Raw genomic sequence first — 23,663 nt, 5'->3', positions numbered from 1 at the left:
TCCTCACCTTCAGGAACAAGTCCATCACCATCTTCCACTGGGCTCGAACCTTTAGTGGAAGACAGAGAGGTGGAAGAACCCTGGGACCCCTGCAGAGAAAGGAACAGGGTAGAGAGCAGGATGGAAAGGGGTTTATTACTAATCTGCGACATTACCCAAAATAGTTTGCAATCCATAATCACGATAAAAAAAACCCAGACAAACACAATCACAGTCCCTTCTGCTACAGTCCTAGCCTAAACAAATATGTATGTTCAAAAATAGACAAAGGAACACTGTGTAACCCGCCTTATCCTCACAACAGCCCTACTGCTGTGGCTGTGTTTGCGCATCTTTCTGATGTAATGCCCTGTGCTGTGTCTATACTGTGCTCATGAAAAAAAAAATCTGAAAACGAGTCCGAACAGACTTACTTGATCTGCATATAAGCCAGCAACCCCCCTATGTGTGTCTATATCATAGAGATGATTGCATCCAAATAAGCTCCTTTCCATTCACCTCACAACTGGAAGTAATTCTTCCCTGTTTTCTCACTCCTTACGATTACCTTTAATAAATCATAAAAACATGGGCTCCGGTGACACTAAATAAAGGCAGATGCCTTTCATCTGGATAGTAAGTGGGGGGTCATTAAATTGAAAGAGAGAGGATGAGAAGAGGCGTCTGCATCTATCTATCTAAAGACAAAAACTCATTATGCCCTCCACCTTGTAACCTTCTGTCTGGTTGTCATGGAAGCAACAAGGATGGAGAGTATCTAGTCGGGACTGTAAATGGGAATCTACCCCTCTTGTATTTCTGTGTCTGTTCCACTCCTGTGCACCTTTCTCTTCTCCTCGCTGCCAAACTCTGTTGTTTTGCTTCAGTCTTTTACTGCACTAGAAGACTTTCATCCTGTTTCGTTTGGAAGGTGGCGTTTTTCACGTGTTCGGTGGATTTTACCACCTTCTTTACTCTTTACTAATCTCTCCTCTGCTCAAATCCGTTCTCGTGGCTTACAGTCAGTCTTCGGGGTTGGGGCGTTTCCAGTGCTTGAATAAATCCACTAGCTGCAGCTGGAAGACGCAGGCTGGCCAGTGATGGCAACACGCACCATTGCAGTTCCTCTAAAATATAAGTGGAGCAACGTTGCCACTGTGCATTATTAACAAGTGCAGTTTGCTCTGTAGATGGTCTGTGTCTGTGAGCGTCATGCATGACTCAACTACATAATTATGGACGACCTCTCCAGGACATGACACATTTTTCCCATTACATGTGTAGCCAGATGTATTTTGCTGCTTTCCGTTGTATAACAATCGCTCATCAATAATCCCTTTCACCGTGATAGACTGCTGCCTGCTAAGCTTCACATTTGCTCTTTCAAGTCACTGAGCTGGATCTGCTGTCTGTGATTTTGTTTGATAATTAATATTGGACTTGGACCCTATTGTTCAAACACAGTGACTTCTGGCTCCAAAAATTGACAACATGACAATATCCTTAAAATCAAAACTGAGTCTTAAAGATATGTTTAAACTCTGTGGGTGATGTCACGGCGTTTAATTCCATCTTTTACATACAGTCTGTGATTAAAAGCTCAGAAAAGAACATTTGTGTGTGATCTTGAATGTCTTTTTTTTAAGTGAAAGAGAAATGTCCTAAGCATTTGTAAATCCCGGGGAGCTTGCTGTCCTGGCAGACTGGGATAAAAGCCATGCCTGTAATGACTTGGATCTGAAAACTATTTGCAGAGCTGATCTGCCCTGTATCTCTGCCACAGTAGCTGTCTACTCTTTTACTCATCTCAGCTGCTGTGACCTGAAAACCACGTAGGTAAATGTAGCTGTGAGTCAGGCTCAGTTTGGTTTATGTAATGTTGTTGTTGGCTGGGCACTCATCCCGGAACAAGAAAACCCACTTAATACCCATAAAGCCAATGACCCTCCTGTGCTTTATCTCAAAAAACATCCTTATTCTGTTCTTTTATTTTCTCATCCCAACTCGGATATTTACCTCTCTTGTGCTCTTATCGCACATCCAGTGCTGTCCTCAGCTCGCTTTCTCATTTTGAACTCCTTTCTCTCTCTCTCTCTCTCTCTCTTTCTTTCTCTCTCTCTCTCTCTCTCTCTCGCTTCCTGCCACTGAGGGAAACAAAATACTGTTGCTATGGAAACTGCTCACAGACAGGAGAACAGCAGCTTCCAGTGTAGAGACGGTAGCCTATATATGGGCACTTCCTGTCTGCGGGCTGAGAGATAGGTTCAGCCTTCTATGAAATTTGAGTCTCTCGTTTCTGTGTGGAAAACGATGAGACAGATGGGGTGACAGACAGAGTGGGAAACACAGAGAAAGACAGAGAGAGGGAGAGAGGGAGAGAGGTGGAGTGATGAAGCAGCAGAGAAATGTATGGAGTCTGGTCTGGCTGATATTGATCATGAGATTTGGCAGGAACTGTCTTGTTATTGTTAGACACTCCAGCTTTCTCCCTGTTGCACAATACACTATTCCTAGCTCTACATCTCTACACCTTTTCTGTAACTATGACTCACAACGACACTGACAAACCTTTTACATCATGACTGGAGCCACTGCTCTTCAGACCTGCGAGGGCAACACTCAGCAACTGCATACTGATCAGCTCATAAATAGGAATTAAACAGGATGTCCACAGTTGACCTTAAATGTGGAGCATCATCTCAGAAGTAGGTTTGCAGCAGAAAGAAAGAATCATTCATTCCGTGGCTGGAAAGGAAATCTGTCAACTGTAGAGCCGAGCATTAAAAATGCACCACACATTTACATAACCAACTTAAGCGTAATGCCAGCTTTGTCCTTCATGCCTCTGTTTGAATCTGATTACAGCACACATAGCGAGGCTTTCTTGGTCTCTGCCCCTCAGGCTGCCAGAGCCAGACCTCTTATTTTTGCTTTCCCTGTCAGGCAATATCCAGCAGAAGCAAGATTTATTAGTGTTTACTTTGGTGGTAAAAATCTAATAAGATTTGATGCTAATGGGACTTTTTTCCTTCTTGTTGTTCCTCAAGAACACAGGGTACGGGAGACGGACAGAAAACATAATCTACTTGACTTTCATGAAAAGATCAAAACCATTTGGGGGATTCTGTCTTTCTGCTCTGCCAGTTGGACACAGTGAAGGTTCCTAATCACAATCCGTATGGACTCCAATCCCAGGAAATCACAGAAACGCGATTAAATACTTCAGGGAAAATTAAAGAAGGGAAGAAGGGGAGATTTAGGCTGCCCCGCCCATATATATATGAAATTGAGAGTAAAAGCAGTGAGCAATGAAAGATAACTGCTCCTCTGAGACTGTTTGTGTTGTAATAGCTGTTCTGCTCTGATGAATGCCCACAGCAGGCAGGTTTAACAAAGGAGAAGCACTGATAAATGTGCTACAGAAGAAAATCGCCATCCCCATGGCTGTACTGATGGAACATGAGGAACATGAGTGACGGTGTCGAGTTAAGAGAATAAAGACCACGAAATGAAAATGAAATGACAATGAATTTAATGAGGACGTCAACAAATGAAAATGAACACATTTAGCAAACAAAAACAAAAATGAGCCAAAAAGAGAGAGCAGCATCGCACGATGGAACCACGACAACATGTCGATAATTGACATGTTTACAAAAATCCGCATTAATGGAAAGAGCCAAAATTATCATCAAGCCTTTTTAGATGCGAGTGCTATTTGAATCATTAGTGAGTAATTTGGATAACTGATGTTTTTCTGTGGTTGTTGTTTTTGTGCGTGTGACAAACAAACAAAAGACAAAAAATGATTCTTGAAAAAAAGGCAAAAAACACTCTTCCGGGTCAGTCCACCGTGTGATGCGGCCGGTCTCTTTGACAGTCACAGAAACAAGCCAACTAATGACATCAAACACAACACATAATAAGAAATATATTACAACCAAAAATAACAAATACAATCTTCAGCAACAATACACTCGTGGGAATGAGATGAGACATTTATAAGAAGTTCACGATGCGCACTTTCTGCTTCAGTCGGCACTCTTCCTTTCACACATACTCGCACACAAATAATTTCAAAATGAATCACCCGACACATAACATGAACGCTGAGAATGAGAGACGGAGCATGCAATTCAACAGATTACGGATGTGAATGGATGAACGGTGAGAGGAGGATGAAGGTGATACTACAGATAACAATTAGCACTCTGTTTCTCTTAGACTCTCCTAAATGCATCACAGCTGCTGCGACACAGACCTTCTGTTAGTGTCGCCTTCGATCTGTCACTCTCTCCTCTTAATGCATTGTCTTTTTTTGTATGTTTATTTGTTTTCACACCAAATGGAGCGGACAGACTGCGAAGAGCGCTGACCTCGGTGGCACATTGAATTATGCCTCAGAGCTGATATTGACAGAAAACACTGTTGTGGGTGCGTGCCTGTGTGGAATAATGTGTCTATAGATCTTATATGAAAATAAAACTAATACGGAAATTTAGGATGCTCTCAGTGCTTTCACTGAGGCAAGCGGCCTTGAAAAGCTCATAAGAAGTGCAAAGTGGAAGGGCGGGGGGACGGCGGGCAGGGGGACGATTTTGTGAATGTAGACCAGACTTTCATGCGTCGCTTGACAATTAGTAAAAATGGGTCACAGAGAGCATCAAATTTGCAAAATGTGTGAGTGTGCATGAAGCTGCTGTGCACAAATTTTCTGTACAAAAGTGTTCCACTGAAGTGTGCACGAACATGAAAGTTACTGTGCATGCACCTTCTTCTGAAGACGTGTGCATGCAATGGTGCAATGCTATGTTTGTAGTCTCTGCTTGGGGAAATAGGTTGTGATGGTCCTAGATGTGCTAGCAACCTACTTCAAGCAGCAAAGTGCCTCTAAGTGTTTAAATGCATGGTCCAGCGAGGTGAACTGTTAAATACAGCACTCACAGTAGGTCACTGAGCCCCTGTGGCTGCTTAGGAAATAGATTTTTCATTCTTTTATTTGTTATATTTAACTTGCATTTTACCACCTAAACCTCATATCTGTGTTATTTTAGCCACTCTAAGCCTCAGATTGCTCTTCAGGGTTGGTAATGTTACTTGCTAGTTTTAAAGGGGTGCAGAGTTGTAATTATTCGTGCGGGTTTACACGCAAATCACAAAGAAGGAGAGGAGGAAATGTGCAAATTAGGGTCTTGGACTTATTGCCTCCTTCTCAAAGAAGATTAAATAACATCTATAAGAGAGATGATGGAATATAATTTCTCCCCATGAGGTTAATACCCTTTGATATGGGGAGGCGAGAGGGAGGGGGTGGGTGTGAGAATGACTGGGAAACGACTGTAAAAGAGAAATTAGAAGGTGTCGGGGAGGGAAGGGACAGGGACAGGGAGGAAATCTGTAACAGGGTAGATAGAAGAAGTAAGAAGTGGAGAGGAGAATTACATCGTAACATGGCTGAAGAGCGTGGAGCTGCAGAGTGGAAGGAAGAGATAATGGCCTGTGAGGCTTCTTCCCCTCCTTACAGCAGTCAAGCCATCGCGGGCTTGCTGCAGAGGCTGGAATAATCCCTCTTTGAGAAACAGACACTCAACTGGAATGTAACTGCTGCAACAGTGAGCTCTGAAATGGGCTAGAAAAGAAGGTTTAAGGAGGTTACGAAAACCAAAGGATAGGTGGTGTGTTTGCGTTTATAGCACTGGATTTTCATATTGTGGAAGAGGCAGAAAGTGGGCGGGGTCATTTTCTACAATGACTGCCCCACATTTATTCAACCAGAGCAAAGAACATAGAAAGGGAGGTAGAGCTTATAAATGTGCGCACGAGCCAGAACATTTCCTCTCAACACTGTAAACTATAATGACCCAGTTCCATAATTCAGATGAATGTGGAAGCCCTGTTATAGCTACAGCTCATAGCTGATCTGTTATCCTGGGTTACCTTCAGATTGCGTCAATATAACTTCTCACTGATGGATTCAGACTCTCTGCCATTCATCTATGTTTCCCGATTCACGGAAAATAGCACAGGAAAACCCAAGGAATGGACTCTTTAACCTACGCTGACTGAGGATACGGTCATGCATGAACACACACACGCACACACACGCACACACACGCACACACACGCACACACACGCACACACATACTTATATAAAAGGTAATGACCCCCTCTGCTTTCCTCCCATAAAATCCGCCTGTGTAAATAAATAGTTGCAACATACATCATAGCTGCATCCCTGCAGTCAGGCAGAACGTGCAGTGAGTTTCAATCAGTGTGCATTAGAAACACACGAAACCTGCGAGTAGAAGCCTATGTGGATACACATGTATCTGTATTTCGGTATTCTAGAGGCTGAGGTGAACTGAGCTAGCGAGTGTTTGTTTAGGAGGGAGAAGACACTAAAACAGCAGTCGGCTTAAGCGCAAATTTAAGAGATGCTGTCAGAAAGCTGAGTGATTGGGATTGGAGCTGTTCTTAAAAGCTCACCCACATCACTGTCAAAGACTGGATTAACAAATACTTTGATATAAGCATCTACACACACGCGCGCGCACAGTGTACACGAAGTCGAGATATTTAATTCGAAGTTTTCCCTTTGAGTTGCATGCTCCTGCTCTGCACAGCAGTAATTTTATTTGTTAGCTACAGAAAACAGACTGCTATTAAGGTACTTTAACAGGCATACATGACAAAAAAGGGCTTAAATAATCAAATAGACTAGTATAAAATGTATTTCTACATCATTTACACTACTCGACATGTACAAAATAATGTGACTTGATTAAAAAAACAAAAGAAATTCTATATCAGAAGTGTGTACTGATTGCATCTTTTTGCTGAAAGATGGTCAAATGCAATGCAATGCCCAGCAGGTGAAGAAGGATGCAATCCAATTTCTGGAAATTAAAAACACACTGCAGACTGGGGCAGACTGCCAATCAGCCAGTCTCATCTTTATATCAGATACTGCACAATTTACCGACTAGCAGATCAGGTGATCTCAACAGGTCGGTGTTAACGTTATTCAGTGCTGAGCCACCAAAGGCAGACAGAATTCTTTATGAGGGACAGAATATGTGCTATAATATCCAAATGAAATGAACATTTGCCTTGCTGGAAGCCCAGAGCAGCACTGGGTGAGGTCTGAAATACTAAAGATGCTGGGAAGTTGTGCTTTCTTCATAATCTAGTGATTCTAAGATGTAGTCGGCCTATGCTCAGTCCCGGCTTTGTCCATTTCCTGAGAAAATAGAATAATTGTGTTATACGTTTTGTGATTTGGAGTCACTAAATGCTACGGGCTGACTCTTAGTGCGTGCTTTGCGAGCGTGCTCGTGTATTCCCATTCTTACCCTGCGTCGGCTAAGGCTGCCTGGACTGGTTGGGGAGGGGCTGGGAGATTTTCCCGAATGAGGAGTTGACAGCTGACTGGCCGGCGTCCCGTTCACTGGAGGGAGAAAAGAAAGGAGAGAAAAAACGGAGCAGGATGGATGAGAGTGGAGCGACCACTTTAAAAAACAAACAAACAAAAAAAAAAACACATAAATATTGTAATAGATGACTCCTTAAATGAAAATGCCTATTTTTTTAGAACAGCTATATTAGTGTCTAGCAACAGCCTACACTTCCGCCCTCAGCATCTCTCCATTAACATGAATGAGGCAGAGGAAGAGGAGAGCAAGGGAGAGAGTGAGGGAGAAAGATAAAGAAGAGCACCGAAGTCCACACTAGTTTTTTTTCTTTTTTCAGTCTAACAAAACAAACCCAGCAACAGCATCTCATTAAACAAGAACATACATTAATCAACCTCGCACACCAATCCTGTGTGCAGTTTGGCAGGGGGAGGAAAAGAAAAATCCAGGAGCATCATTAACCGGCAAAAAACCCACCAGCCTGTATTTCATCTTACTGAAAACATGACTTATTGTTTCTTGGCAACAAGAGGCTGCTTGGAGAATACAAAAACGGTCAGAGACGCAACTGAGTTCAGCTGAAGGCATATGTCATCTTCCTGAAGAGATTCAGAGCAGAATTCAGAAAACACTACAAGACTTAATACAAACACCCCTTTTTTAAAAATGCGGTTTAATTTCCTTTCTATGGCTGCCAGCACTGAGCTCTGTTTATATTGGCATTGAGATATAAAGAGCTCCAGCATGTAAAGAGTTCCTTTTATTTGTAACGTTCACCTAAATACAATTTCAGCCCAGCTCACAAGTCTGTGTATTTCCTGCTGAGATCAAAGAACTTTCTGAATTATTCAAGACAAAGGAGGAAAGCACAAAAGAGACTAAGATATAACATCTGCCGCTGTATCACACGTATCATCGCCATCATCATCATCATCATTATCATCATTAAAACATAAAAAAATAAAGAAACCCTTCTCCTAAAGCTCTTCATTGATGAAATTCAACATCACGGCGTTACGCACACAGGCAGACACTCCTCCTGGTTACACAACAAAAGCATTAACATTTTAACGGCAGCTCTCACTGACCTCTTACCAGAAAAATCCCTACACGACACTTTACAAAGTCAGCAGCTTGGCATGTGTTGCGGTGACACGGCGGACACAATCAGAGGTGTCCAAAAATGATCCGATCCAGGGACAATTAAAGTTTTACGTTACCCGGGGAAATGGTATTATAAAAGCTGCATGCATTACAGGGGTTTATTTTCTGGATGGGATGGTTTCCTACCTTCCACTTCCAGCATGATGAAAAGCACAGTGATAATCCAAAATGGGATAAAGAGAGGAGGAGGAAGAACAGCACCTTTGTACTCGCTCCGTCCGAGTGTGATAATAAACTGTGGTGAATGGGAGAGACGGAGCAGGGCTGTAGTGTACTACACAGAGAGGCGGAGAGGCTGCTTGCGCAAACTCTGACGCGCACCAGTGAGCAGAGACAGAGAGAGAGAGAGAGAGAGAGAGAGAGAGAGAGAGAGAGAGAGAGAGAGAGAGAGAGAGAGAGAGAGAGAGAGAGAGAGAGAGGAGGGGGGTGTAGTACAAAAAAATAACATCTATATTTTAAATATCTATCCACTGGCCTCCTTGCTTGTATGAGACAAGCTGAGAAAGGGGCGGATTAGAACTGATAATATAACTAATGCAGTAGATATAGATCCAACCAAGGAGGCTGTAATGCTCAGGAGCAGCCTGTCCTACTTTAAGAGCTTTACACTTCCTCGTGGAAACATCCTCAGGAAAAATCAAGAACAATAATTCTTCTATTTATTAGAAGTCTCACCCAAAGCAGCAGCCATTGCACCAGCGTCCTCTGCATGTCTTTAGGTTTTATCATTCCTCAAGTTACATGGCCAAACTAGAGGATACTGCAAACAAGATTCACCCAGACCTACTGGAGCTATTTTCTAATTTTGGCTATAAATGAAAAAAATAAAATCTCATCCTTCAGGAAGCATTTGAATTTTCTCTCTAGCCCAGACTGGTTGAGGAGTTACAGCAAGGTGACACACAGATGATGAAATCTCTTTCTATCAGTGTTCAGCTAGCAGTGCCTTATGAATGCCTTGTGCTACTATGATACATTAAATATCTCCGTAAAGCTCGTCTTATCTACTTTCAGAAACCGTTTGAGTTTTGTCTCAACAATAACAGGATTATGGTCATTTAAAAAGTGCTTGTAAAATGGGCCCACCTTAGGCTAAATGTTGAAACAACTCCACCACAAAAGCTCTGGAAGACTTTCTGGTAAGACCAGTTAATGGAGAAGTTTGTGGTTGTGATACACAGGCAGGTTTTTTCTCCCAGTATGTGTCGCCAGGTTGTAAAGCGAACGGTTCCAAATGAATTCAGTGTAACTTGTTTTCTTTCTAGGTTCATTTTTCCAGCGTGACTCAACATTCACACATGAGGAGATCCACTGTTGGAGTAAGGATACCAATTTGGCCACAATGCAGCCACAAAAAGACGCTGTTTTTCAGCTTCTTTCACACCTACTGTGTTAAATGCAGCAAGTGTTATGCTTAGAAAAAAACAACAACAATAATAATAATATTAATGACAAGTGAGCTGGGCTAGTATCGAAGATTGAAAAGCACCTCGTGTGCTCCTGTCTCCTGCTGAGTGATGCCCTGATTGATGCACTGGCTGCATATTATGTAAGACTCTTGAAAAAAGAAATAAAAACACAGCCTCAGAGTGAATGTGAAGTATATCCAGGAGATCTGTCACTGCTATTGACGAGCAGTGTGACAGTACAATGTTCATTGTTTAAATAACCCATTACACGGAGCCGACGTAAAGCCTGCGAGTTAATTAAAGTGTTTTCGGTTCCTAAGTAGAAAACAAGACAGCACCGTTCTTCATCTGGGAACTGTAAATTTCTGTGACAGAGCGGACCAAGTATAGACCAACACTGCCTTTCCTCAAGTCGAGACATTAATGCGTCTAAAAATTCAATTTAATCCACACAAGCATAAAATAATGCCTGCTCAATTATGGTACCCAGCAGCAACACATTCAGCTATTACAAGCTGTATGGGTAAACAAGCACAGTGGTTTAAAACTGTTATTTAATAATGTCAGTATAAGAGAAAAATGTGTGATCTTGATTTTCTACATTGTCATCGGCTCACATCCTCCTCCATATGAGGAATTTGGAAGCTTGTGTGTATCCAGCCTTTATTCTTAGATCCAAATATGCACACTCTGTTCTAAAAATTGAATATTTTCAGCATATTTGAGCAAATTCTATAGATAAAATCATGCATGAAGGCAGGTTTTGGGACAACACAGTGAAACATTACAAATTCTCATATGACTCAATTCTCAATTCTCAAATGACATAACAGAAGTCAATAAAAGCACCAGAGCAGCTCTGTTTCATAACACCAAAGCTGCCTGAAAGGATGTGTCCTTATGCATTTAGTGCTGTTGTTTTGTATTTGTTGCATCCCCTCTGCTCAAAGTACATTCGGGCCTTTCATGATTGGATTTTTCCGAGCAAGAGATGTGTTGAAGGCTGCAGACATCATGTGTTCACAGTTCAGAAGCTGCCGCTGCCAGCAGGGAATCCTCTCGAGACACCCTGCATTTATTTTTGGGTCAGCTGCCCCAAACACTTCAGCGTGAAGTCTCTCCATTCACGAGGAGCCGCTTATGACGGAAAGCACGAGGTGAGACGCCGAGGCAGCGAGAGAGCGATTCTTCCTGACTACATCTGCACTTCTCAGTTAATTTTAGCTGACATGAGGCATTCGAGGAGAGCCGGGGGACAGATGGTAAAATGGAGGGGAGGGGAAGGAGAAACTATGTATGAGTGCAAAATGTTTTCTCACTTTATTTTGGGTTTGTGTGCTTGTGACATCATCTCAGAGCGACGCTCGAGTGACAATGTCAGCCTGAGAAGCAACAATCTGCCGACACACAACCAAAAGACTAATGCTAAATACGACCACCGTCAATACGAAAGGGGAACGAGGCAGCATCCAAGCGACGCATTAAAATTGCAAGGTTGAATAATTTTAAATGGAATTTGTAACATAACATTTAATTTTCCTTCACTTTGATGCCTTCTCGTTAATTTCAAATTATTCTATTTCTGTGCAATTATGATTCATCGGCGAGACAGAGCATGATTCACCTAACAAACATTCAGCACACAAGTCTCTGAGCTTTGATGTTCTTCGGTACGTACAAGGACGGAGAGTTAAACTTCATCTGTGCTGGGAAGCGGGACGAGAAGTTGTTTGTTCTGCATTGATTCAGCATATTTCTCAGAAGGCTTTCTGTTCATGAAAGAGACCAAAGACAACGTGTTTTTCTAGTCTGATAAAGGAACGCAAAGGCTGCACCATCCTTTTTTTGCTCCATCACATATCCAACATAAATCCGATACTCGACAGAGATGCTTTTACATATATTCCATTCACTTTTGTGTGTTGCAGTTTATATGGAGTATAATCTCACTGTGAGCAATACACAACTGTGACTGCTTTGTTGATCACTATACAAGCGCTGTTTATCACAAATCCTTAGTGTGAACCTTTTAGATCTAATGCTTATTAAAAATAGAATGATTTTTTTGAATAGCTGCTTTCTTCTGAAAACACAGTAAAATTGTTAAAAAGTTAGGGATTAGTCAAGAAAGCGTTTTTTCAGAGTGAACCAGACTCGTGGTAAATAGACCGATTCTTATATAGAGCTTCTCTACTCTACCGGAGCACTTAAAGTATTTTATACAACATGCCTCATTCACATAAACACTTTCTTCTAACATTCACACACATTCATACTCATAGCAACTTGGGGTTAGTATCTTGCATATTTGGCATGCAGACTGGAGCAGCCAGGGATTCTTATCAGTAGATGACCTGCTCCACATACTGCACAGCAGGTCTGTAGAGTAGCTCTACCTAATCGTTTGCTGCCTATTCCCACCACACAAGTCACATAACTTCTCCATCCATCCATTACCTTCTGATTATCTAAAGTTGATAAGATGACAAGACAAACCAGATGTGGTACATAATCTCTCCAGTGAGTTTTGGGTGTCCTCCCAGTGAGGGGTGCCTGGAAAACCTCTAATGGGAATTGCCCAGGAGGCATCCTAACCACCTTCTTTCAGCATGGAAGAGCTTGGAGCTTTTCCCCGTGTTTTTTTTTTTGTTTGGTTGGGTTTTTTTTATACAGTCTCCTTAATGCCCAGATGTGTCTGGGATGCAAGGAACAAAAGCAAATACAGGAAAAAGGTGCTGTGTCCTGGACTATTGGAGTACACTGAACATTTGCATTTGTTTCACAGTTAGCTGTTAGCTGGTGTAGACTTTTGCACATCTATAGTATCTTGCCGCATCTCAGAATGCAAAGCACACGGGGTTATAGTTTTTTTTTTTAGTTATAACTTACAACATACACCTGGTAGCTGGTTGGGATCCTGATTGGATGAGGTTCACACCAAAAACCAACCACTCTGGAGTTCATTTAGAAACGCAACGAGACCAACTCCTCCAAAGGTCTTGCGATCACTGCGTCGACACACCTGCACAAGCGAACCGCACAAAGTCAGAAAACTAAACACCACACCTGTGCCTTATGTGGATACATTTTAAAAGCTCTGATTTCAGTTTGATTCTCCTGATCGCATTATTTGTCTCCGTATGAGTGTGCGGTTGTCTATAGCTCGCTTGTTTTGCTTTTCTGTGCCCTGCAAACGTGCAGAATGAGGAGCAGCCAGACACACACAAAGAACACCAGGTGGTGCTTAGCAGCACACGTGTTGTGTTACGTGCACTCACTATCTGGCTTTCACTACCTTGCAGATAATTCTCGCCTCACATCTGCTCTGTGCAGCTCCTCAGGTCCAGCTTATTATATGTGATCAAGAATTTTATGTCTGTGTTGGCTGAAGGGAAAATTAATGTGGGAATTCAAGGCTGCTTTTTCAGCACACCCAAAGACCCGGAGCAAGGTTAAAAACTATAGGAGATCGTCATCATGCACTGACATCATGGATGAAAAATAACACTTCTACTGTCTGCCAAGAGTCTTTCTGATGTCGAAGTCTTATTTCCACTGTGAAGATGTCCATCCATAACTAACAGCAATATGATCACACAGTGATTTTTGAGTAATTTGTTGCATTTTAACTCTGAGGATTTATTCAACTTTAACTAATACGTTGCGCACACAGGACTACAATGGAGAAAATTAGCCTTGGCTTTCAAGTGAATGTAACTGTCCAAAATGTGATGTCTTTTATGATGTTTATTTGAAAGACCTAACTCTAATTTGTGTCCTGATATCAGGAGGCTGTGAACTCAAAGCTCAGGAATAGCAGGTTACTGCTCAAAATGTCTCTATTTTGAGAAAATGTGTTGATGATGTAAGATCACATGCTCCCCAGATCTCAGTTTTTGTTATATTTATTCTAATTTAGGACTAAGAATAAGCTTCACGGCTAATTAATCTGTTAATTTCTCTCTTGATTTACTGATTAAATGCTTGTAGTCTATAATTACCCAAAATACTCAAAATTTCCAAAAATCCCAAGTTGACATCTGTAAATAGCAGTCCAATAACCATAACGTGTCCGATCAGAATGATATAAAACAGAGTAAAGAAACACTTGTGATCAAATATTTCAGCAGTAGTAATACTTAAACCTGCAAATTGCACATAGCAAGAGGAGACGGCACACACTGGGAAACTGCACCACTGAACTTGCCTTTAACGCAACACTTTAGATGTAAATAAAGTTTGTAAATAAATACATTGTCTTTATTTTCATTACCAGTGATGAGACCTGATCACAGTAACGCCTATCAAATGTCATTGGACATTGACACAGTCCCCCATTTTCAGACGCTCAAAAGTAATTGAACAAAATAACATGATTTTAAATATAAAGACTGTTTTCAGTGCTTAGATGAAAATCGTGAGTGCCTGAAGTCTAGAAACCACAGATATCACCAAATGCTGTGTTTTCTTTAGACCTTTACATCATCTTCAGATGTGTTTTTGTGGGTCTCTCTGTCTTCAGTTTTTCTTCAGTAACTGAAAAGCATGCTCTCAAGTCTGAGCAGAGTACAGCCCTGTACGCCTTATCACAGTCCATCTGCTATCATTTCTACCAGCAGTCACATCATCGACACACACTAGTAAACTGGTTTCACTGGCAGACATCCATGCTCATGCCATAACACTGACTCCACCATGTTTGGCAGATACTGTGGATCAGATCATGAGCTATTGTTCTCCTTCTCTTACTTTTCTCCTCCCCAAAGTTCATTTTGGTTTCATCTGTCCAAAGAATTTGCTTCAGAAGTGTGCAGGCTGTTTTGGATGTTTTCTGGCAAAGCCTAACGTGGATGGATGTCTTGCTCTTGAGCCAAACCAGTAGTTTGCACAAGTGTCTGTTTATATTTTTGAAGGTGTCTTTTGATTGTTGACCTTGACAATGATACTGCTATCTCCCCAAGAGTGTTGGTCTTGACTTGGCTTGATGTTATGAAGTTGTTTTTCTTTGGGAACATATTCTCTGATCATCCACTTTAGTTCTCCTCTGTGATCTTTCTGGTCTTTCGGTGTTGCTGAGCTGGCCAGTTCATTCCTTCTTTTTAAGAATGGATCTTTAAACCTCATATTGAGAGGTCCAGTGAACAGCTTCCAAATTCAAATTTTAACACTTGGAATGAGCTCAAGGAATAACAGCAGAACAGGCCTCACATGGCCATTAAACTGCTTGTTAGACGAATGTCCAATTACTTTAGAGCCTCTAAAAATTGGGGACTGTGTATAAAAAAAAAGTGATTCCTAAAGAGTTAATGGAATACATTTGCTGAGCCCCTTGAATTAAAGCTGGAAGTCTATGGTTCAGTCACACAGTGATTGTTTGATTTAAAATCCACAGAAAACTACAATAATTGTGTCTTTGTCCAAAGAAAATATGAACCTAACTGTACATACAGATTGATAAGTGAATGTGCTCCTGGTTCAGCAGTATCAGCTGTTGTTCACTACTATAACAGAACATGTTGTCCTCAAGGGGAGGGAACACGATGTGCTTTTAACATTTGAATAAAAGAGCAGCAGAAGGTTAGTCAGGGTCAGACAGATTTCCACTGCTGTTTTGTTCCTGACCAACAATGTCTGAGGGAGTAAATACAAACAGAAAACAGTCAACACCAGTCAGGGAATATTTGATGATGTTAAGCAGCGGAAGCAACACCAGAAGGTGAACATTTTGGCGACGTGAAAAAAACGCAGGGACGTTCTGAGTCAGGGCGAGGGCCGAACGTCAGTCAGCTCCTCTCCCCTCTGCAGGCCATTTCACAGGAAGTCCCTGCCATATATGGTTGTCACAGGCCATTGTGTCTGTAGCTACATGCTCCTACTGTGCTATGTTCCCATGGCAACCAAGACGAATCAGTCCCTCCCTCCGCCAGTCTCTTGTTTTCTCTTTCTCTCTCTCTCTCACACACACAGACACACACACACACACACACACACACACCAGGATACACCTTTATTCCAGACTTTGCTGCAGCCAGCGAGATCAGATGGTGGTGTATGACTCACTCTCATAACCTTTCCCCAAAGTTTTCAAGCCTTCAGCATCCAGAAGTTTCTCTCCTTACCCCAGCTGTTTACATCCTTCTTCCTATTCAGGTCAACAAAAAATCCAGCAGCAAATGTTCGCGTTCGTTCTGCGTGGTCACGTTACGGTTACGATTTAAGGTTAAAATAATAATAATAATAATAAAGAAATAAATGGTGCCTCTGGACTTCAGCAGCAGGTGGAACAAATTCTTCTTTAGTAGTTTCTGTGTGTTGCATCACCCACTCAATAACCCCCCTACCAAAAAAAACCCCAATAGGTCTTTATACGCGTACAAATCATAAAATGATTACAGTGTGGAGGAAAAGTTAAGTGCACTGTTGCATAACCAGGCATATTACACACAACCAAAGCTCAAGCTGTGCAATCAGACAATGCCTGATTTTGTTCAAAGCTCTAAACTAATCATCAAGTTCTCGCCAGCTCTGAGACAGACCGAATGAATGTTTGGCCTCTTAAACACACACACACACACACACACACACACACACACACACAAACAGTTGTGGTGCATTAATGAAAGCTGCATTCATCTATCAGAATGATTGTTTTCACACACGTTTGGTCTGTTGTTATCTCAAAAGGACTTCTAGACAGACTCTCAGGCACAAACAATAAGAGCAGGCACCAGTGCAAGCTTATTACATTTCATTAGTATGTCAGGTGAAGCACGGCTTGTTGGGGAGCTGCAGGATTGAGTCACCAGCCCCGTTCATCTTTCCCTCTCATCTTCACTCCTTCCACCCTCCCTCTCTCTCTCTTTTTTTGTTGCTTTTTACCTCTCTCATCCCTGTTTGCCTTTTTCTCTCCTCCCTTGTGAAAACATTCTCATTTGAATTCACATTCAAGCAACAAGGCGCAGCTCACATATGTACGCCGCGAGACACTCCACAGAGCTCAGATTTCATCGTGTTCATTCATACTGCGCTGAGATGCCGATTAAGTGACGATCTAGAAAACACCAAGCAATCAGACGATGAGCTATTATTACACAAACAACTCCCGACCACGGCGAACGCATCTGAGGTGCTGCAGACATGCACAAGCTCAAAAAAAAGGCAGGGGATGAGTTACAGGGTGTGTTAAACTACTTAAAGAGAGGACTAGAAGAAGACAGAAACTTTTGCTGTCTTACCAGATGCAGGCGACTTGCTGCGCAGCGATTGGACAACAATTCTGGGGGAGCCTCGGTTCAAAGAGCCTGACATCCTCCCATAGATCAATGATTTCATCATACGACACTCTGCAAGCACAAAGAGAGGACAGATAGAGGTGTTCAGGGACTGTTTAGCAAATATTAATCCACTCACCTTTATGTATTCATCCAGTGCGCTGAAATCCAAAATGTGTAAGCTGTAGAAATTCAAATCCTAAGGAGGTAGCAGCTTTTTTACCTTCTTGCAGCACTCGGGATTTCATGCTCAAATAAACTGACATTAGGTGTGCGACACTGTAACATGACACTGGTTTGTGGCACAGAAACAGCCTTAATATTACACCATCAGAGCACTCGAACAACACGACAGCTCTGTTAGTCTGAAATGAAAAGTTTATGGATTTTAAGCCAGCTACTGTTTTAATATTGTTTTTGAGTGAGTCTAACCTTTAGCCATGCAAGAGAACAGCAAACCACTAATGTATCGCCACACTTGTAATTGGTTTTACCTTCAGGTCCCCCTGCAAAAACGAGCCCTGACCTTCAGTGGGCTCGTTTTCCAAACGCAATTATTGTGGTGCTTCAGAAGTGACAGCTATGACTCACGGAGGTCTTACAGACACACACACACACACACACAGCGCTAGTAAATGAGCCATGTGATGGTATTAAAACACACGCTCCGTGTCGGCTCCATCCCCAAAACTTTACTCCTCCACTGTTCATTAACCCAGCCCCATTATAGCTCATTGCCATTATAGACCAGTGGGAAAGACAAATTGTACAGCTTGCCCCGCACATGTCTGTGTGCGTGCGTGTGTGTGTGTGTGCATGCGTGCGTGCATATGAGAGCCTGGCTGTGTGTCTGTCTGTATTTGCATTTGCTTGTGTGGCAGACGTTTGTGGCCCAGTGATTAATGTACAATACCGAGTGTTAACATGATGACAGTGTGCCAGAGCTGAGGCAGAGGCGATAATTATAGCGATGCTGAGAGGAGGCGAAGTTGTCTGCAGCTCTGACTCCAGATGTCTCTCTGTTACGCTGTCTGTTTCGTTTGTCGCTCTCCGTTCCTGTCTGTCTATTTCTGCCTCTTGCGCTCTGTCTGCCAGCGCATGATGAGGTGTCAAATCATGCTCTGTGTCTATAAAACATTAGATATGGCTGTGTTATAATCACTGTTTTTGGGGGGGAAATGTGGTTCAGACGAATTCTCCTGACGAAAATCGACCTATGTAGAAGAGTCTGTGTAACGTTTTTAACGGTGTTGATTGTGCCCAAACTTTCATAAAGGACATTTGGGATGTTTAGAGAACATTCCCATACTGCCCCTCAATGGTCACATGAGATCATTTAATTGAGAAATTAAACAAAGGATCCTACGTGGGTAAAAGCTGAATGTATACTCTCCATTCTCAGTAAGATTTTTAAAAAGATCATTTTCATTCCTTTATGGTCATGTTGCAGCATTTCATAGCAGACATTTGGTATCTTTGGGGTACATTTTCTTATGGTAATCTGTTATTCACAATATTTACATGAGGACCTTTCATACGAGACTAGTGGAAACATTTTGGATATGAAGAAGATGTTCCCTATAAATGTAAGAGATTGCACCCTTTTTCGTTTTAATAAAAGTTAAATGAAACTGAAGTTTAATAAATATTGGATATGGTTGGGGATGGAGCAAGGAGTAGTCTGATTACAACAATTATCACAACAATCAGATAATGTTACATCTGGCTATTTGCAACTAGAAGTGTTGCATTTAAATGCATTTGGCACACATTCTTGGGAAATACTGGGAGTGATCGGGGGACAGTTGATATATGGTACCATGTATTGAGCCATTACTAATTTGGTTTAGTTTTCCAGGCTTTCTGAAGGTCTTTCAAAGTTTTTCTTTGGACATTGGCTGCTTTATCACTGCTCATTTTTGTACCGGACCATTCTCACAGGAATGTTTTTATTCATTAATTATTAAGCCACTTAACACTGACCCATCAATCATTCAGGCTTAAAAAACGCACATAACACAAGGAATGACCAGTGTTGTGTCCACACGTAACGGATAACACAGAATCCATTTTAAATAGTATCTTTAGCCACTTTGTTACTAGGAGCCTGAACAAAACACATTATTTGTTCCAATTTCTTTAGATGAGTCTATGAAAAATAATACAGATAACACAGTTTGACAGACTTAAAATAGTATTTTTGTACCAACAACATCTGTCCCTTCAGTTAATAAATCTAATGCTCACTGAAGTCTCATCAGAAATGGTCTTAATGGAAGTGTACCTGTTAAGAAGCCATTCTCAAGGAAGATAAATAGAGAACAAAGACTTATGGATGCCAAATTACACAAGAACTGAACGGAAAATTAGTGACAACAGGTCTTATGCGAAAGATCCCAAACACACTCCCGCTGCCGTAAAGCACACCTGAATAGAAAAACACACAAACTCTATATCAGTCATGGATTGGCCTCTCCAGAGCCTGAACCTTAATATTACTGAAGCAGCGTGAGATCATCTTGACAGAAAACAGAAAAAAAAGGAAGCTTTGAACATCCTTCAAGAAGCCTGGAGAACTATTCCTGAAGACTACTTAAAAGATGGCTTGCCTAAGAGCATTCAGGCTGTGTGCAAGAATAAAGATGGGAATACCAAACATTGACTTTCAGGCTCATTAGATTTATACAACCTCCGTTTTTGCCTGTTATTATGTATTTGCACAAATGCATCTTTGGACCTATTTCACACTTTTCTAGCAAAATATAAACATGGGCGCCTGAAAACTTTCCTTTAGATCACTATAGTATAATTAACTGAATTACGATTACATTACCAGGCCTTTATGTCCTTCACACATTAAATAGTCAACACAAGGTCAGAAATCAACGCTTGAAGTTTAAACGCAGTTTTAGGTGAAAGTTAGAGATGTACAGGCTTGAGTTTGACATATCTGGATTCTTCAAACACGTGTTTTCATCAGGGAGCTGTCTGACTAGTCTTCACTCAGTAGCATGACAGCAGCCTACGATACAGGCAGAGACACAAGAACAAGCAGCCCTGCAACCACTTCTGTGGTCCCCACAGAGCCCTTATTTCAACATCATTGGGACAAACTGGGAATACATGAAAAGAAACCGAAAACAGGCAGCTGAACTCCACAGATTTACAGTGTTTCAAAGAGGACTGGAGCTCTTTTCACAACAGCAGCTCAAAAAACGAATTTGGAGGAAGCTTTGAGGCGGAAATGACCCTATTGTATTCTTCCAGCAAGAAAATACAGCAAATCCTGATGTACTAGAAAATGTACTAATGTACTCTACGAACTCTAAGAGCAAGGATGACAGTGGGCATGCTTGCTGTGCTGTTAGTGTGTTTTTTGTTCACACACAGTTGTAGCAAGCGTGGGCAGATAATTACATTTTCATCACACGGATAAGAGGTGCTTCTTAGCTATAAGTGATTGGTTTAAAATGCTTATGGAGACAATCGTCAGTAATTAATTAAACATAGTCGAATCACAGGCTTATAAACCTTGCTCCATGAAGGAAAAAGTTTTGTTGTTATCATTCTCAAGACAGAGGAAGGTTACCAAAGGAAGACATAGCTAATGAAAGCAGGAAGGCACAATGTGCTCCAAATGAAAGAACAGTGAGGAGGAGGAGTGAGGGGAAAAGGGAGACAAAAGAGGGTAGGGGGCGGAGGTTTGCAACCATGGCGGGATGGATACCTGGGAAACAAATAAATTGAATAAACCTTTCAACAAAACCCAGTGCACACTCATTCATGTAGGAGACAGGAAGAGAGATGAGAGGGTAAGAATACAGATGAGCACTAAATGGCAGGAGTGAAGGGAAGGGGGAGAAAGACAGGCAGCAGCACACACAGATGGGTAAAGTGAGGACAGAACACATCCTCAGTGGATAGCGGTGGGGAGACAGGCAGAAAAGAGGGAGAGGAACAATGGTAAAATAGGTTAGACGGTGGTTTAAGTGCAGTGGACCGAGAGGAGAGGATGAAGTAGACAGCCTACAGCTGGGGTGTCGAACATGAGGCCCGGTGGCCAGAATGGGCCTTTCAAAAACTCCAGTTTGGCCCATGCAATGGCTTCGGAAAAAATGTATGAGGACATAAATTTCGGTTATTGAACTGCTTTTTAGTTTTACAGCCTTTGCTACATTTGTACAACACCAGTTAAAAAGTAATAGAAAAAACAATTAAATGACAGAAAAGATCTTGTTTTATTTTAGTGAGAAAAATCGTGCTGTGAATTAGCAAAACTCTTCTGTGTTACAATTCCAACACAGTCAGGGCAACAAGCTACCAAACCTTTTTTTTATTGCAATTTTATACATTTATTTCTTGCAACTTTAGCCCAAAGTGTCAGCAGCATTGCTTCATCATGAAGAGAAACAGACAGTTTTTATATGAAGATATCTCCAGGGTGAAATGTGTACTTAAATTTCTTTTACACTGACAGAAATGGGACTTTCACTGGTCAAAGTGGGCTGTTTGTGGCCCAAAATGTAAAATGTGTTGGACATCAAGCAGAGGGTTGAACCAGGAAGATTACCGGTAATGTTTTTTTTATTTTATTCACTGAAATGTTTTATGATGACGTGCATGTACTTAGCCCTTTATCACCCAAGTATCATGCAGGACCCTGGACTTATTTTGTAATTTTGTAAAATGTCAAAATAATTGTTATCGTTCAGGAATCCTTTGAATTTTCTCTCTAGCCTAAAGTGGTTGAGAAGTTATGCTAATGAAGGAAGAGCTGTGTTCAGAAAGCAGTACCTTATGACAGCTCTGTGCTGCCATGATACACCAAATATCTTCTATTCTTTCCAAAAGTATTTTCCTTTTGTCTCTAGCACAAATAGTAACTGTCACACCCAGCAGGATCAGTGTCCGGCTGATCTGAGGTTTTTTCTATCTTTCTCTCCAACTTCCACTCTCTCTCTCTCCTCTTGTCATTGTGGGTTCACGCCCTCGGTGGGAGGAAACAACTGAGCCTAATCAGGGCGGTCAGCATTTAAGCCAGGAGGTGACTGCTGTTCTTCGCTGGATCGTTGTCTGCCACGCGTTAGTGAAAGTCAAGTCTACAGCAAAGCTAAGTCAAATGTTTAGAAGTGAACTGTGTAACTATTCCTCGTCTCCCCGTCTCTCCTCCTGGATTCCCTCCCCGTGTGATTCTTTGTGTCGAGTGTGGATGAGTGAACCTGTGGCCGTGAGTGTGGAGAGTTGGAGAACGCGTGACTACCCCCTTGGATTTCCCCAGAGCCCCGTCGCTCACTTAATTGTATATAGCACTGCCCTGCACTTCCTGTAAATACACAAGGTGGATTCTGTAAATAAATTATTGTGTACAGCTGATTCTGGAGTCCTGCGCTTGAGTTCTCCCCGTCAAACCGTAACAATAACAAAGTTGGGGTCATTTAAAGAGTGCTTATAAAATGACTAATGGTTTAAAAAAAAAAGATTTGGTTAATTTGATAGAAAATAGAAAGTAAGGAAGGGAGGGAAGAATAAAATAGGAAACGTGAGGATAGAAATGTAAGAGAAGGTATTTCTCACCACTTTCATCCAGCATCAAGTCATCTTGATAGCGGAACTTCTCTGGTCCACAAGCCACGAAGATGTCCTCGTCACCAAAGAAGTCCTGCAGGCATGACACCTGAAAAGATGGAAGAGTTCAGTTTTTGTAAGGTTGGATAAATGCTCAACGTTTTATTCAGGAAAATGAGATTTTCTGACAACAGCAATTTGCTAACATGTTGGCAAATTTAGTCACATAGTCTACTTTAGTCACTTGTAAGCTGCTGATAGTGTTTGTATGTATACATTGCAAACTGCGAGAGCCACTCACATACTCTGCATTGTGCATGCTCACAACACTGGCTTCCTCTGCCTGTGCTCGGGTGAAGGGGCACATTCACTGAGCCTGAGGACTGTGAAGAACACCAGAGGTGTGTGCGTGCTGGTTTTGTTTGGTTCATTTTGTGTGCTCGCCAAACCTCTTTATAGACAGTCCATGTTCCCGACAAGTCCCCAAGCAGCAGCGCTGTGCTGCTTCTGCACCTAATCAGTCTATCAGTAACTATAATGGGACCTTGCTGACTCACTAATTTGTTGATGCACCGTAGCTCATGCACCGGACATCCAGAGAAGCAAGTGGGGTTAAATGAAGGCCAGTATCTTATAAATGGTGGTGAATAACAAAGAGAAGGATGGATGAGGTAGACGGACCTACGGATAAAAGGACTCTGAAGGCGTCGCTGTCATTATTTGATGAGCTCCCTAATGTGCAGTTAAAACCAAAGCCACAGATTTGGTTAACACCACAGTTAGTGTTGGATTATTTTTTAAGGCTGTCTACAGATGGACACCATTTCATTAAGACACGCCTAATAAACACATTGTTCACAAA

General features: G+C 41.8%; 1 protein-coding gene across 5 annotated transcripts in view; it reads right to left on the bottom strand.

Annotated features, from left to right (window-relative positions):
* dclk1a (doublecortin-like kinase 1a) overlaps positions 1 to 23,663 on the bottom strand; it is a 47,336-nt gene that overhangs the window by 8,628 nt on the left and 15,045 nt on the right. For 4 of the 5 annotated variants that reach the window (XM_082549126.1, XM_082549125.1, XM_082549129.1 and 1 more), the window contains 4 exons: positions 22,811 to 22,910; positions 17,201 to 17,308; positions 7,333 to 7,427; positions 8 to 89 (listed from right to left, as the gene is read on the bottom strand). In XM_082549126.1, the coding sequence (XP_082405252.1) occupies positions 8 to 89; positions 7,333 to 7,427; positions 17,201 to 17,308; positions 22,811 to 22,910 (385 nt within the window). Of the gene's footprint in view, positions 1 to 7; positions 90 to 7,332; positions 7,428 to 8,682; positions 8,834 to 17,200; positions 17,309 to 22,810; positions 22,911 to 23,663 lie in introns of those variants that run through there. The other variant, XM_082549128.1, reaches the window with a different exon arrangement.

The sequence above is a fragment of the Aulonocara stuartgranti genome, assembly GCF_965226115.1.
Source record: "Aulonocara stuartgranti genome assembly, chromosome: 10".
Classification (NCBI taxonomy): domain Eukaryota; kingdom Metazoa; phylum Chordata; class Actinopteri; order Cichliformes; family Cichlidae; genus Aulonocara; species Aulonocara stuartgranti.
Note: the sequence above shows the minus strand (reverse complement) of the source record. Positions and strands in the feature narration are given on the sequence as shown.